A 15,268-nucleotide genomic window follows, 5' to 3' on the forward strand; every position below is an offset into this window, starting at 1 on the left:
TAATTGAGATATCTCAAACACCAATTCAAAAATCACAAGCTATAATGTAACTTGGTTCTAGCTTAATATAGTATGTTAAACCAGCCATGGCGAACCATAATCCATGATTGAATTCCGAGAACCCAAATAACTGATGATCTAATGCAGGAAACCATTACAGTAGTTTTGTAGTATATAAACTCAAGATAATTATGTTACAAATTAGTAAAGACAAGGGTTTAATTTTTACTAGAAAGCATTTTAAGTTTTAAAATGATCATAAGATTTAAAAAGTGACAAAATATTCAAAACTCAGCATAATGAATACACAATATTCTGGTTTCTTTTGGGCAGGTCCAACTTTTGAAAGTATTAACTAAGCTTATAAATTAACAAAACAATGCAAAAATCTTTGAAAAATATTTATTACAGACTAACTCTTATTTTTAGTCAAATAATCCAAAACCCATATCATCATCAGATTCTTCAGACTCCTCTTTCTTTTCCTCTTTCTTTTCTTCTGCTGAAAAGACAAGTAGATAAAATCAATTAGCCAAGAATTTTAAATGCTACAAAGTTATAGGTTTTCTAAGTAAAGTTCCCTTCAAAGCAAGACATTAGGGATAAGCAATAATTAGGATTTTAAAAAATGTACCAAGTTAAAAGATGGATTTGCTGACAGGATTAAGCTCAAGCACAGAATGTACTGTATATGAATTTATCTGCTTTTTACAATCATGCACCAATAAAGGAATAATAGAAATGGCTGGATATCTACAGTATAATTTCAAAATGAAGTATAATTAGAAGTGAACAACTTAAACTGTTGAAATATTTCATTTTATACAATTGCTGATAGAAAAGTTTTTCAGAGATTAGCATGTTCCTTTTTATATAGAACTATTCATGTTTGTCTTTAAATGCAACAAGGGCATTTAACAGACTGGATAGGTAACAGGCTGTTTTACTGCTCTGTAAACTTCAAAAAAACTTATTTGTGGAAGAGAAGTTCAGCTTGAAGTTTACCCACCCAAAACATTTGTTTTCATGATAGATTATACTTACCAGCAGCTGGTGCAGGCCCTCCAGCTGGAGCAGCAGACCCTCCTGAGGAAACCGCTACAGCCCCACCAGCTGGCATGCTAGCAAGCTTGCTGTTACCTAGAGGAGAACAAACCAGAAAGATGACATATTGCACATAAAACTTGCCAGGCAAAAGTGAAACTAATAACTGAAGACAATGAGCTGCAAAACAATTAAATTTACTGCACTTCTACCACTCCTTCCTTAGCTTGATTCCATATTCCCCTCCCTTGTGCTGTGCTACCTCAGCTTATTTATGACAATGATGGAAAGTGAACAATGAACTTTGCAACTGATAGGTTAGTCAGCATCCTTGTGGCTTATCAGACCTAGAATAGTAGTAGATAAGTTATTTATTTAATTATTTATTTAATTTATATGCCGCCTTTCTCCGGAGACTCAGGGCGGCTTTTCTCTGATAATAATAATAAATAATAATAATAAATAATAAATTAATAATAATAATAATAATAATAATAATAACAATAATTATTATTATTATTATTATTATTATTATTATTATTATTATTATTATTATTATTATTATTTTATTTCTATACCGCCCTTCTCCCGAAGGACTCAGGGCGGTGTACAGCCTATTTAAAAACACAGACAAAACAGCAATTAAAATTTAAAATAATTAAATAAATTTGGCTCAGATGTGATTTATTCATTTGCAATTGCAACACAAGGCCAAGCTTAGAACTGGCAAAGAGTTCCAAGGAACTGCAGAAGTAACATGATGGATGGGCCCCTGAGATACAAAGATTTCCTACAGATTAATGCCAATAGTTCTAGGTATGTTTGAAATACACTATTTCCCTTGCGAGTAATGAGATGATTTTGGCTTTCAGAAGCACATTGACAAGGGCAAACAGCCTATTCTCTATTTCTAGGAATACATATCTAAAGTGTTCCATGTTTTCAAGCCCCAAAAGTAAACATGTTTTATTAAAAAGAATATAGTTTAGATATGGTTAAACACTTACTCAGAACAGATAGAGCAAACCATTAAGTATTAATCACTCTAACAGTGTGTTGTATTAATCTTCCTAAAGACAAACCTAAATGCACTGATATAATCAGGTGGCTGATGACACAGCAATTACTTTACTATGCTATTGTTTCATTCAGTATAATAAATACTGTAAGATATTCCGACCATACTACATGTATTTCAGCTTTGCAATGAGAATAGAGACCAAGTCAAATTTTACAGGAAGTACAGGATGTCAACCATACAAACATCCAAGGGCATAATTCCATGCAGAAAGGTTATTTTAAAAAAGGGCAGATAATGCTGCTTAAGTGGGCAGATTGTTTAAGTAGAAGAGAAAAGTTAGAGACAATGACATAATCTATTAACAGTAAGAATATGAATTCTGAATAGAATGGAAGAATAATTAGGGAAAGTACAAATTTATTTTGGATGTCCTCTAATTGTTTTTAAAATGTTCTTGTTGCTTTAACTGTATATTTTTTTAATTATAAGTTGCCCAGAGTCATTGATTGCGATCGGCAGCTATAGAAATTGAATAATTTAAAAAGATCATAACTAGAGCATAGAAGGCTAAATCAAAATATTGAACGAAAAATACTGTGTTGAATGTAGGGTATGTGTATTAGCAAAACCCTTTCAATTTAAGTGAGAGGTTAAAAAAAAATAGTATCAAATGTTCAAATGGGTATGTGAAGAATACCATGAAAACCTAAAGATCCCCAGAGATGGGATGGAGATTTTGTCATCAATAGATATTTTGAACAAACAATAAAGACAAGCTAAGAACAATTTCATTATAAAGGACAGACATTTCAAAATAGCAGAATACATTTTCAGTGATGTGCAGAAACTAGGTTACAAGGCAGAAGTAATTTCCCTAGTGGCTGCAACTTTGACAAAATAAGTCAGCTACAGGTACCCCAGAAGAACATTACATAACAGAAAGTACTGAGATCTAATTTTATTTTTGCTACTTGTTTTTAGCAATTATGGATGAACTTAAGGATAAGGACACGTGAAGAAAGCCTCTGGGAGATAAGGTTCATTTAACTGTAGAAAAAGAACTAAAGGAACTGGAAATAAACAGCATGTTTCAAGAATCTGAAATCAGAAAACAGTGTTGGAACGCAGTTGCAAAAAACAAAATTTATCAAGGAGCATGGAGAAAAACATGGTGTGTTTAAAAAGCAGTATAACTGCAGTATAAAAGCAAAAATGCACATGAAAAAATATACTATTAAAATTAAATACATACTTCAGATGATAAAACATAAAGAGAAAATAACAGTAAGAGAAGGCATCTCACAAAATGAAATAGCAGAGAGATGAAAGGAGTAATAATATATTGATGCTTTGAAAGCTTCCAATCTTTTATGTGAAGATTATTAGGGCTAGAGTAGGGTAAAATCAGTAACAGAACACAAGCCTTTGTATAGCAGAGGATGCTGAATAAATGTTATGAGAATAAAATTTTCCTTTGAATGACTTGCATTCCAATAATTAAACATTAGTTTAGTTTTTAAGATAAAAGCTCAATTTTTCTAGTAATCTGTTGAGAACATCCTCTATATAAACAGATCAGCATGTATCTGTTTTTAAGAGGGTTACTCTAAGTTAATGTAGTCCACCAGCGAAGCCCATCAGGTAACAATATAAGCCTGTGAGAATTAGGATGGACCCATTTCATGTATGATACATAAATAGAATAACATGCATGCACTGAAAATGCTCTGGGGCCTATTTTGATTGCAGAATCCCAACCAAGGACTACACACCCCTCCTGAACATTGCAGACACAAGGAAATTATGCTAGTGTTGGTTTTACCCATTCCTTGTTCCTTCTCATGGAGAAATCAGAGGATACAAGCAGCCAAAATGATTTTTATAAACATTACCATTACAGAGCCTTGGTAGTACTAGGGTTTAAGGCACCCTGTTATTAAGCTGCTTAAGACCAGCTGCCTGCAATTACTGCAGGGTTCGAATCTCGCCAAGGCTCAAGGTTGACTCAGCCTTCCATCCTTTCTAAGGTAGGTGAAATGAGGACCCAGTTTGTGGGGGCAATAAGCTGACTTTGTATAAATATACAAAAGGATGAAGGCTATTGCTTAGCACATTGTAAGCCGCCCTGAGTCTCCGGAGAAGGGCGGCATATAAATCAAATTAAAAAAAAAAAAAAATTACCAGGATCAGCTAATTTTCCTAAGTCTACCTTTCCACTCTAGGGAAAGGGACACTGTGTATGAAATCAGTAACAGCTCATTTTATCAATGGTTCTACAAAAACAGTGGAATCATTGTCATTTCCCCCTCAGTCGAGTCTATGATTTTCCCAAAGGGAGAAGATGTGCACTAGTTGAATCACTTTTCTTGATGTCAGATAACATGTCATAAAGGATGTTGATTTCCTATTTTCAGGCAGAGAAAATGAATTGGGTGTGTGTGTATAAAGCTTAACAAGGGATTGATAAACAACTTTACTCTTTGATGTCATTCACTCTCCCAAATTATACTTTAAATACAGGGAGTCATCAGTTCATTTAGTTTGAAGTTACATCACTGAAAAAAGTGACATGACCATTTCAGCATCCCTGTGGTCACATGATCAAAATTGACACAGTTGGCAACTGACTCATTTTTGATGGTTGCAGTGATCACCTTTTAAACCTTGTAACAAGCAAAGTCAACGATGAAGTCTCATTCACTTAATAACCATGCTACTAACTTAACAATTGCAGTGATTCACTTAACGACTGTGGCAAGAAAGGTTGTAACATGGGACAAAGCTCACTTAATTGTCTCGCTTAGTAACAGAAAGTTTGGGATCAATTGTGGCTGTAAGTCAAGGACCACCTGTTAATATAATATTCAAGCTAAATACAGTTGAATGTTGAAATGACCCCTCTTTTAAAGGACCTTTGGCTAGAATTTATTTCTAAAATTAATCTCCATCAATATATTTTGCACAGATAGTCCTCAATTTACAACAACTGAGTCCAAAATTTATGTTGCTAAGTGAGAAATTTGTTGAGTTTTGCCCCATTTTATGACTTCTCTTGCTACATTTGTTAAGTGAATCACTGCAATTGTTAAATTAATAACATGGTTAAGTGAATCTGGTTTCCCCATTGACTTTGCTTGTTAGCAAAGGTTGTAAACAGGTGATACTGGGGCATAGCAACTGTCATAAATGTGAGTCAATTGTCAAGCATCCGAATGTAAATCACATGATCATGGGGATGCTGCAATGGTCATGTGTGAAAAATGATCCTAAGTCACTTTTTCCAGTGCCGTTGTAACTTTGAACAGTCACTAAGTTAACTGTTATAACTCAAGAACTACCTGTATATGCCCCAAGCTGGACTGAGAAGACCCATTTTTGATTCTCCAAATGAACTGGAAACTCATTGGATGATTTGAGTCCAATCACTATTTCTTATGTTTTGCAGAGATGTCTTTGGAAGGGTAAACAACAGAAGACTCCTTTAATATTCAGAAGAAACACAGTATAGAAACGTAGTAAATCATCTCACCTTGGGCAATGACATCTTCAATATTTTTCCCATTTAACTCACTAATTACCTGTAGAAAATAAAATTACAGAGTTAATTTAACAGCTAAGCAGCTAGTTTGATGTAGTGGTGAAGGTGCTGGCCTAGAAATCAGGAGATTGATTTCTAGGCCTGCCTTAGGAATAAAAACTGACTGGATGACTTTGGACTAGTAATTCTCTTTTAACCCAGTCTACTTCAGAGGGTTGTTGTGGGAAAATAGGAGGCAGAGGGATTAGATATGTTTATTGCATTATATTAAAAAGGTGGTATAAAAATCTAATAATAATGAACATGGTGCTGCTGCATCTGTGCTCTTGAAAAAAAAATGTGACTATCTCCTATTAGGATGGGAACAATCACTTAAACTACTTGTACATATTGCAGAGCAATAATTTGCGAATTCCCAATATTAAACTCTATAAAGCAGATTACAAATACAATCACAATAAACATAAAGGAGGATAACTCACAATAGTTATCAAAATAAGCAACAGGTTCCATCCACTGTTTCTTCTATATCAAAGGTATTTCTACAGAACTGTATCTTGTTTGTCTGTATCTAAACATTAAATATTATCACTCCCTATATTCTCCTCAAAGCAAGGAATAAATAAAGCAAGGAATATCTATGTTACTCTTGGCTATCTAAACTACATTCCATAATAGTTTAGTTAAATAATTCATTGATACTTCAGAGATGAGCATTCATCAGCAAGAGATGTTGAAAACTAGCATATATAAGAAAAATGCTAAAATATATGAATCAAAAAATCATATCCTATACAAAATCATGCACATATTTCCAAAAGTTTTAAGAGCCTTCTGACCTTGTTTGGCAACTTCCAATAAACAAAAACTCGGGGGAGCGGACTAGAAAGTTCAGTGGTACAATCTACCCTGGAAATATTACAGCACACATGTAAACAGGCTGTAGTTTTAAAACAAATTTTTAACTATAAGCAATGCTTTTTTCTGGATTTTTTTAAAATTTAAACTGATAGTGCAATTTAAGAGACTGAGCAATATATCATGGATAATACTTGCTCAGTAGCTACAACTGGAACCGCTGCCAAACAAAACATGTGACAGTTATCTCACTTTCCAATTGGTTATTATGTAGGTCACTCTGGGTCATTAAGTGAGACATATGATTTGCAATCTTACTGCCAACTTTGCAACTGATTTTGCTTGTGTGAGAACAGTTGTAAAGCATGTGGGGATGCTACAATGGTTGTAAATATGAGGACTGATTGTAAAGTTACTTTTTCACCACCCTTGTAACCTCAAATGGTTGCTAAACAGGGCTGCTGGCAAATGAATCTTATTCAATTAAACATTCCAATTTAATGGACAGTAACAACTTAGCCTGAGCACTTTGAAGCAGAGTAACAGCAAGATGAATATGGCTTCTTTCATTGGCTTATGAATCAAGGCAGCAAAGGAAAGTGTTTTATTTGCAAATCTATTTTTTACATGATATAATCAGTTGGAAAAATAGATAATTATTGAATAAAAAATCTACAGCTGTTTACTAATTAAAACTTTGAGCAAATTGTTTACATGTCATTTGTTGTATGTAATACAAATATTAAAAAATAATTGGTTTTTAGTGTGTCAACCTGGGAGCAGCTGCACTGTGCCACAATAACCTTATCATCTCCCTTGGATGCATTATGTAATATTGAAATTGTACTTAACCTTAAAGTACTTTGGCAGGACTTTTTAGTAATAGCCCCCATGTACTGTAACAGGCTCCCTCTTGGGTCACATTTGGCAGCATCCTTCCAAGCATATTCCGTAAGACTTACCATCATCCCATTCCCATCCCATGCCTCTGAATTTGGGTAATAGTGGATGGCCACTACACTGGTTATAATATGTATATTGGACATTTTATATTTATTCACTCTTTTACTCTGCTTTGTTCTTATAACTCATGGAGTCTTCACTGATGGTGAATACTGCAAATAAATTAACTAATTCCAATGATCACCTTTTAGTAATATGAAAGCACAATACTAAGCTATATATAAATTTCAAAACAGAAATTAAAGTATTTTTATATAGCAAGACATAGAAGAAAATTAAATCATCCCACTTTAAATAAGATTTAAATGAAGTTATAGGATATTACAGAAGCAGCTATCACTGGCTGTGTACAGGATGCAAGTTTTGATCTCTTAAGTCTTTCATCTGTCCCACCTTTAGGAAAAGGAAAGTTTTCACTGTGCTGAGTAACAAAACCAGTCCCATCTTGTTTCATGGAGGGATAGTTATTGTTACTCGGACTGCTCTTTGGAAAAGGCATTTGTAGTTTACAGGCTTTAGCCTGAAATGTAACAGTGAGAGAAGAAAATGTCCTCAACCTAACAGAATTCAACAAATAAAAGCTGTTTTTGCAGGCAATAACAATATTATTATTATTATTATTATTATTTATTAGATTTCTATACCGCCCTACTCCCGAAGGACTCAGGGCGGTGCACAGCCAAACAATAAAAACACATACAATACAAAATTTAAAAAATAGAATAAAATCAAATTAAATAATTTTGGCCCCGACAAATTTAAAACCCCAAACTTTTAAAACCAATTTAAAATTGAATATATAAATACTAAAAAATATTTAAAATTTTAAAAATCTTTTATAAAAGAGGGGGAAAATTAGGCCAGGCCGGCCTGGTGAAATAGTAAGGTCTTTAAGGCGCGGCGGAAGGTGCGCAGATCCGGGATCCTCCGTATCTCTGGGGGGAGCTCGTTCCAGATAGTAGGTGCCCCCACAGAGAAGGCTCTCCCCCTGGGGGCCGCCAGTCGGCATTGTTTGGCTGACGGCACCCGGAGGAGCCCCTCTCTATGGGAGCGTACCGGCCGGTGGGAGCTATTGGTGGTAGTAGGCGGTCCCGCAAGTACCCGGGTCCTAAGCCATGGAGCGCTTTAAAGGTGGTAACCAAAACCTTGAAGCGCACCCGGAAGACCACCGGGAGCCAGTGCAGCTCGCGCAGGAGAGGTGTTACATGGGAACGCCATGTCGCTCCCATTACCACCCGCGCGGCCGCACTCTGCGCCAGTTGGAGCCTCCGGGTGCTCCTCAAGGGGAGCCCCATGTAGAGAGCGTTGCAATAGTCCAGGCGGGAGGTGACAAGGGCATGAGTGACCGTGCGTAAAGAGTCCCGATCCAGAAAGGGACGCAACTGCACTGCACCGATCCAGAAAGGGACGCATATTGCACTTATTCATCTATAGCTTTTCCTTCTTAAATAAAAAAATATTTCACAATGATGGTTAATAAAAACAAGTCTGTCACTAAGTCACAAACTGATTTATAAACCATAATAGGTGAATTACAACACAGTAAACTAAGACAATCAAACCATGTTATTATAACTATGTACTATGACAGCTCAGCCTTCTAGTGATTTTGCAATATATTATAATGAATCAAACCTAGCTTAATACATGAATGTTGGATTCAGGCGAAATCATATTTAAGGCTACTGAAATCAATATGAACAGCTAATTATGAGTAACTTGGGTGCAACTGATTTCAGCAGGGCAATCGTATTGCAGGCAGTTCTATTTCATCTACCTGGAAATAGCTTTTAACTAAACTCAAAGGAATTTATTTCTCAATAGGCATTAAAAACTACCTTATATCTGATCTGAATAGGCTACCTAAGCTTTTTTTTTTTTTGCTTTTGCTCAGGTACATACAATTCCAGTAAAAGGAAATTAGGTCTAATATTTCATTCCAAGACTCAGGAAAATATTTAATCCACTGCAACAATACACATAACATTATAGCTAAATTACTCCAAATCACGAGTTCTGAATAGTGGAAGTCAGTTATGGTGGGATGTCTTCAAGACCTCAAGGGGTCTCTATAGAAAACAAGCCATGAGGAACACATGTTGTAAACTTTCATGTCATCCACTTGGTAACTGTGAAGATTACACTTACAAAGTAAGTGTTTCATATGTCTCTGAATGATGGCCAAGGAAAACAGGAATAATACATATATTATTTATCTAGTCTCACCTTATTCACACGTTCATCGTCTGTCTCAATGCCTACACTATCAAGAATTTTTTTCAAATCTTTTGAACTTGGAGATTCATTGCCACCAAGGACAGCAAGAAGGTAAGCTGCAACGTAACGCATTCTGTGAAGAGAAAAGCAAACATTTGTGTATTTGAACAGCAACATATATTTCTTAAATCTAGGGCAAAGACTATACTGTCCCAATTTCCTGAAGAACATATACACTACTCTCATAATTTTGATAGTACTCATACTGAAAATCCAACCCTAGTCACTTCGCATGAAATATGATCTAAGTTAACCTTTCCAGTTCAATCTCCTCTACATATGGATATTAAAAATTAAAGATTGGGAATTTTATGCAGTAAAGATCCAACATCCCGGAAGATAAGTATAGCATGTATTTTGTTAATTCTGACATTATTACTTTTTATTTTTAAAGAATCGCATAACAGGTATTTAAAATATTGAAGTTAGAAAGCCACTGCTCATTATTATAAAAAGCTACCAGCTATATAATAAAAATTGAGAATGCAAGTTCAAAGGAAGATTGGAAAAGACAGTACTGATCTGTATTGCCTATCACTATGCTAAGGACAATACAAATTATACTCGACCACATTTAAAAACTAGCAGCTTGAAAACGTTGATCCAGATACAGTATTTGAATCAGTTTAAACTCTGTAAAGGGCCTGGCTTTTAAAAGAGAAGGTTCTATTTTTCTAAATATTTTGGGGCAACTGTCTCTCTTCCCCAAAGAGGAGAAAGTACAGACCCTGATGGGCCAAGCATAGCCTTACACAAGCTTTCCTTCACATACTGTTCTCACTTTCTACAGCCCTTTTGCTTTATTTTTTTCCAAAAGTCCGTGTTTTAATATCCCATTTTCGAGTATTGTATAAAGCCAGTGTCTTAATCCAAGCCCTCTTTCTTTGTACTGTATCTTATTATTTCATAGACCGCCGTGATTATGCCATCCGGTTCCTCACGCCAATTCGAGAAGCACATGGCCGCCATGTCAACTCCCCCCCCCCCCGCAACCTAGGCCCAAACTACATTTCTCGGCCTTTCTCCCGCAGATATATTCTCCCTCAGCGGAACAAAGCCTGAACCCCCACATGTCTTGTGAGCACACCACGGCCAGGGAGAGGCCGGCTTCCAGTCCGCCTTTACTTACTTCCCCTCGTTGTCGGCGCAAAGGCCAGGCCTCAGACCGCACGCTCCCTAACACGGCGACAGCCAAAAAGAAAGGGCGGAGCCTACAGAGTAAGTTTCTGCCCAGCGCCGCAACAATCGGCTCTCACATTGGGCGCAAAAAGCAACCAATCCGAGATCACGTAGCTAACTTGAAGCTTCGAAGGCGTTCCGCCAATAGAAACGCGAGTCTTCAAACGGCGAGATCGGCGACTGCATGGGCGGGGTTTTTATAGTAGTCCCCGAGCCGGTAGGCGGGGCCTGCTGGTGAGAAGTGGGAAGTTTTATATTGTTTGAACTGCTGGAAATGAAATACTAACCTGAAATGATCTGAATCCTAAACCTATTAACTTGATCATTGCTTGGCTTCTATTATTAATAGGCTACAATATGTCCTGAATCACAGGCAGCATATTTTTAAAAATATCAGCTGCTTATGTAGGGAAAGTGGAAGAAGGCCTTCCTGTTGTAACTGATGAATGCATCTGGTTTGATCGACCCACTTTTTGTCTTAACACAGGAAGGAGCTTATGGTTCTGTTAACAGGGTTTTGTTTTTTTTTTGAACTTTGCATATATCACAGCAGTCGATCAGATACATTCAGAAACTCTGGCAATATTCAGTGGCAAAGAGATGCAAAATTTCAGAAAAGTGTAAAAGACGCATTTTTTTTTTCTACAGGATATTGACATCCAGTCTTTAACTGTCCTGATTTGGGGAAAAAAATTCAAGAAGTTCGGTTTTTACTTTTAAATATAGGGTAAAATTGAACAAAAAAAAAAACAACCTCCATGTCGTTTTATGACTTATTTTCAACAACGACCAAGCTTCCTGGTTGTAAGAAAATGATTTTAGTCAAAAAAATTCAGAGTGTCTTTGTATCATATTAAAGAGTGCGTAGTTGTAGTGAGTTTCTTCTTTATGTTCGATGATTTTTGTTCTTTAAAGTGTCCAGAATCCTTAGGGTTTGGTTTAATAACAATAAATCTGAAATCCTCTCTGACCTACAAATCACAACATAATTAACTCGTCATTGCTGAGCCTGGAAAAGCAAAGATATCAATTCTCACACCGGCTAAGTTTTGTTGGCAAAAAGCAGGTGATTGTAGAATTCACTTAACCAGATCCTTGACATGCAAGCTAACTGCTTCCTTCCTTTTTCCGTTAAAACGCAGTAACCCTTAGTTTGCCAGGGTGAGAAGACTTGTGAATGCAGGGAAGGAACGGGAGCAGCTTTTCCTTTAACAAAAAAAGTCCCGAGTGTTGAGAAAAAAAATGAGGCTTCAGTCCGCAGCGATGTACAAACGTCAGACGATCGACTGCAGCGGTTCAGCATTCTAAACACACCTATTTTCCTCCACAAAAGTAGCGTGGCTTCTTTTTAAGCAACAGCGGGACGAAAATGACTTCAAAACAACAACAAAATGACCTTGCTGGGTAAGATTTTTTTTTTTTTTTGCCAGTGAGAATTGAAGAATGGGATTGTTCAATCGGAGGGACTGCTAATCCGAATGGAAATTTCTGTTAAAGCCTCTCTTCTCTATATGGGAGTGGACCTAAAAGGACGCCTTTCACCATGCTTCTTTTTCCGGGCAACTTTTCTGCTTGCTTCCTGCAAAGTTCCTCCAAAGTTGCTGGGTTTTTTTTTTTCCCCGCCTCCTCAGAACGTTATGACAAAATAAATTAATAAAATCTAGTTGCTTCGCCTTAAGGTAAAACAAATCAAAAACATAAACATGAATTTATGCAAGGCACTATACCTGCCAGCAATTCTCTTCTCAAAACCGGAGCCCATTCCAGGACCAACGGCTGGAAATGCTCACGCTAGGAGCTATGGGGTTTGGTTTTGTTTTTCCACAGCTGCATTTTACAAGACCAAAAACGTATTTCAGAGATGTGTGCAGATAATTCTACAGGATTTAACACTAAAGGATTGACTCTGACTAAATGACTGAATCTGAGAGTCGGAACCCTTCTAAAGACACGGAGAAAGTAACCACGCTGCCTCCCGATCTTTGCTTCTTCTGCCCACAGTGTTGTCTTTCACCCCTTCTATTAACCTCTTCGGAGGATCTCACCAAGGGAATGCTGCCTTGTCTTTAGACCCTTTCAGCTTTGGCTCTGATCATAGATTATGCTTCCTTGAACTCCCAACTTCCTGATGCTGGCCTGTTCTTGGTATTCCCAGTGAGTTTGAGGGCACCAAGTTGAGAAAGGATGTCAAAATAAAAAACAGGAAGTATATTTAGGTAAGCAAACCTTGTAATGAATAAGCAAGAACATGTAAAAGGGGTCTTGGATTTTGTTGTTTTGTTGTTCCTTCAATGAAGTTTTGACTCCTGGCAACTGCCTGGAGAAGTCCCTGGAGCTTTCTTACCAAGATTTTTCAGAAATGGCTTACCATTGCCTGCTTTCTAAAGCTGAGAGAGAGTGACTGGCTCAAGATTACCCAGCTGTCTTTGTGGCTAAAATAGGACTAGAACTCACAATCTCGTAGTGTCTACTAAACTGGCTGTTCTAGATTAGACATACTAACTCGAAGTTCATTAATAAATGCGAGTTTGGGGCTTTTTTTCCTTAACATTGTCCACAACTGTTTAATGAAAGAAGAAACTAATGTTTGGCAAAGGAAATAATAAATCATATACAAAAGGAATTGGGGGCTTTAGTGATGTGCAAACTTGAGACACATCACAAGAAACAGAGACTTGTTGTTCAGTAAATATACATTATATTACAGGTAGTCCTTGACTTACAGTCATTCATTTAGTGACTGTTGAAAGTTACAATGGCACTGAAAAAAGTAATTTACGATCTGTCCAAACACTTCTGACATGGCAACAGCCCCATGGTCACGTAATCAAAATTCCCAGTGCTTGGCAACCAGCATGTTCAGACAAAGTTGTAGCATCCAAAACCATATAATTATCCCGACCTTCCCAGCTAGCTTCCAACAAGCAACCAATGAGGAAGTTGGATTCGCTTAACAACCACATTATTCGCTTAACTACGGTGATTCACTTAATGATTGTGGCAAAAAAGATAAAATTGGTCACAACTTTTTTACAAACACTTTGCATAGCAAAGGAAATTCGGGGCCCAGTTGTAATCAAAAGTCAAGGGCTATCTGGATATGCCTTTTTTTTTTTTTCATTCCTAGCATTTTCGCACAAGTTCGGGTTCTACTTTTTTAGGATCAACCTAGCATTGATCCATTGGTTACAACAGGAATTGACCAATTAGTTTATTGCCTGAGCCTGACATCATGGCCTGAGGGAGAGTGATTAGCCCAAAGTCACCCAACTGGCTTACATAGCTAAGACAGTATGGTTAAGACAGTATGGCTAGTATAAGACAGTTTCTAGCCTAATGCTTTAACCACTAGACCAAACTGGCTCTATAGTATGCAATATAATGTGTAAAATAATGTAATTGTATTAATTTGCTGGATTCATCCTGGCACCGTTTGCTGACAACATGATTCTTTGCTCGAAAATACAAGAGAAATGTGATAAAAGACAGCACTGCTGCCATATGCTTCATAATTGAGATAGAAATCATGCTAGTAAGAGAAAAACTGCACCTAATATTTTCTAGCTAATTGCCCTATCAGTTCCTCATCTGTTCAAGAAGATTATTTATACAAGATTTGGCTGTTTCACTATATTAGGGAGCCATTACTTAAAGCACTGGAAGCTTGAAATATCCAATAATTTCTTGCCAACAAGAAATTCCTTATTTTTAGTGTAAAAGCAATTATCACTTGAAAATGTGTGCTTGAATAAAAGGATGCCTGTAAAACGGGACTCGTCAGTGACATCTTGCTCAGGTGCAATCTCCGTGGCTTTCTTCACCAGACTAATTGTGCAGTTCTATAATTTCCTAAACTGTTTTCATGTTCTTCCCATCTCTTTTCCCCAGAGGCTGCCTCATTCTTCCATCTTTAATGATTTGTAGTATCATTGGCAAGTCAGAACATGCATAGCCCATGGTGATATAAAACCAGAAGATGACAGGACTGCCAGAGCCCGGGTACCCTCCAGGGGAGGGCACTTTGGGGGCTGAGGCATTTTCTATTTCTTATTTGGCTGGCAACCGATTGAACCTAGACGTCTATCCTGAGAGCTGCTGCTTGTTCCTCAAGCTGCTGGAGAGCAGGAGAGAAGAAGTAGAACAGGTGGAGTTCTTGAGGCTGAACTGCAATGAGGACCTTATCACTTCCACCCTGAGCAGCCTCCCTGCTTTGCGGGGCTTGAAATCTCTTGTGCTCAAAGGTAACTGCACGTTTATATGGCCACTTTGTTCAGCTGCCTGCTTCTAATGTGCTCTTTCACAGTTTCTTCTTCTGTCCTGATGGTTTGGTTCATTTTCTTGTAGCTTCTAGGAATGATCTCGGACCAGTTTCCTTCACAAAGTTATGT

General features: G+C 37.0%; 2 protein-coding genes and 1 long non-coding RNA gene across 4 annotated transcripts in view; 2 read left to right on the plus strand and 1 right to left on the minus strand.

Annotated features, from left to right (window-relative positions):
• Nucleotides 1–388: 388 nt before the first annotated feature.
• RPLP2 (ribosomal protein lateral stalk subunit P2) lies at nt 389–11,044 on the minus strand. The gene is made up of 5 exons (XM_034416819.3): nt 10,831–11,044; nt 9,651–9,774; nt 5,595–5,643; nt 1,045–1,140; nt 389–502 (listed from the first exon to the last, which is right to left on the minus strand). Exons 2-5 carry the CDS (start codon nt 9,771–9,773, stop codon nt 426–428), a joined length of 345 nt encoding a protein of 114 aa, XP_034272710.1. The 5' UTR covers nt 9,774; nt 10,831–11,044; the 3' UTR covers nt 389–425.
• Nucleotides 1,729–5,607, plus strand: LOC148116504 (uncharacterized). The gene is made up of 3 exons (XR_015730301.1): nt 1,729–1,860; nt 3,047–3,236; nt 5,511–5,607. It is a non-coding gene; the product is annotated as an uncharacterized LOC148116504 (long non-coding RNA).
• Nucleotides 11,045–12,020: 976 nt separating the features above from the next.
• Nucleotides 12,021–15,268, plus strand: part of PIDD1 (p53-induced death domain protein 1) — a 30,046-nt gene continuing 26,798 nt past the window's right edge. Inside the window, exons 1-2 of one of the 2 annotated variants that reach the window (XM_060687743.2) lie at nt 12,021–13,096; nt 14,769–15,121. In XM_060687743.2, the coding sequence (XP_060543726.2) occupies nt 14,857–15,121 (265 nt within the window). In that variant the 5' untranslated portion in view covers nt 12,021–13,096; nt 14,769–14,856. The remainder of the gene's footprint in view (nt 13,097–14,768; nt 15,122–15,268) is intronic. The other variant, XM_060687744.2, reaches the window with a different exon arrangement.

Source organism: Pantherophis guttatus, chromosome 1 (assembly GCF_059756535.1).
Source record: "Pantherophis guttatus breed Tessera chromosome 1, ASM5975653v1, whole genome shotgun sequence".
Taxonomy (NCBI): Eukaryota; Metazoa; Chordata; class Lepidosauria; order Squamata; family Colubridae; genus Pantherophis; species Pantherophis guttatus.

Bases quoted from the DNA above. Each gene is read 5' to 3' on its own strand.
- RPLP2 (XM_034416819.3), bottom strand. From the start codon at position 9,773: ATGCGTTACGTTGCAGCTTACCTTCTTGCTGTCCTTGGTGGCAATGAA. The intron at 5,644-9,650 runs GTGAGACTAGAT...TATTTTCTACAG, and splicing joins ACGATGAACGTGTGAATAAG to GTAATTAGTGAGTTAAATGG. The intron at 1,141-5,594 runs GTGAGATGATTT...GTTCTCCTCTAG, and splicing joins TGAAGATGTCATTGCCCAAG to GTAACAGCAAGCTTGCTAGC.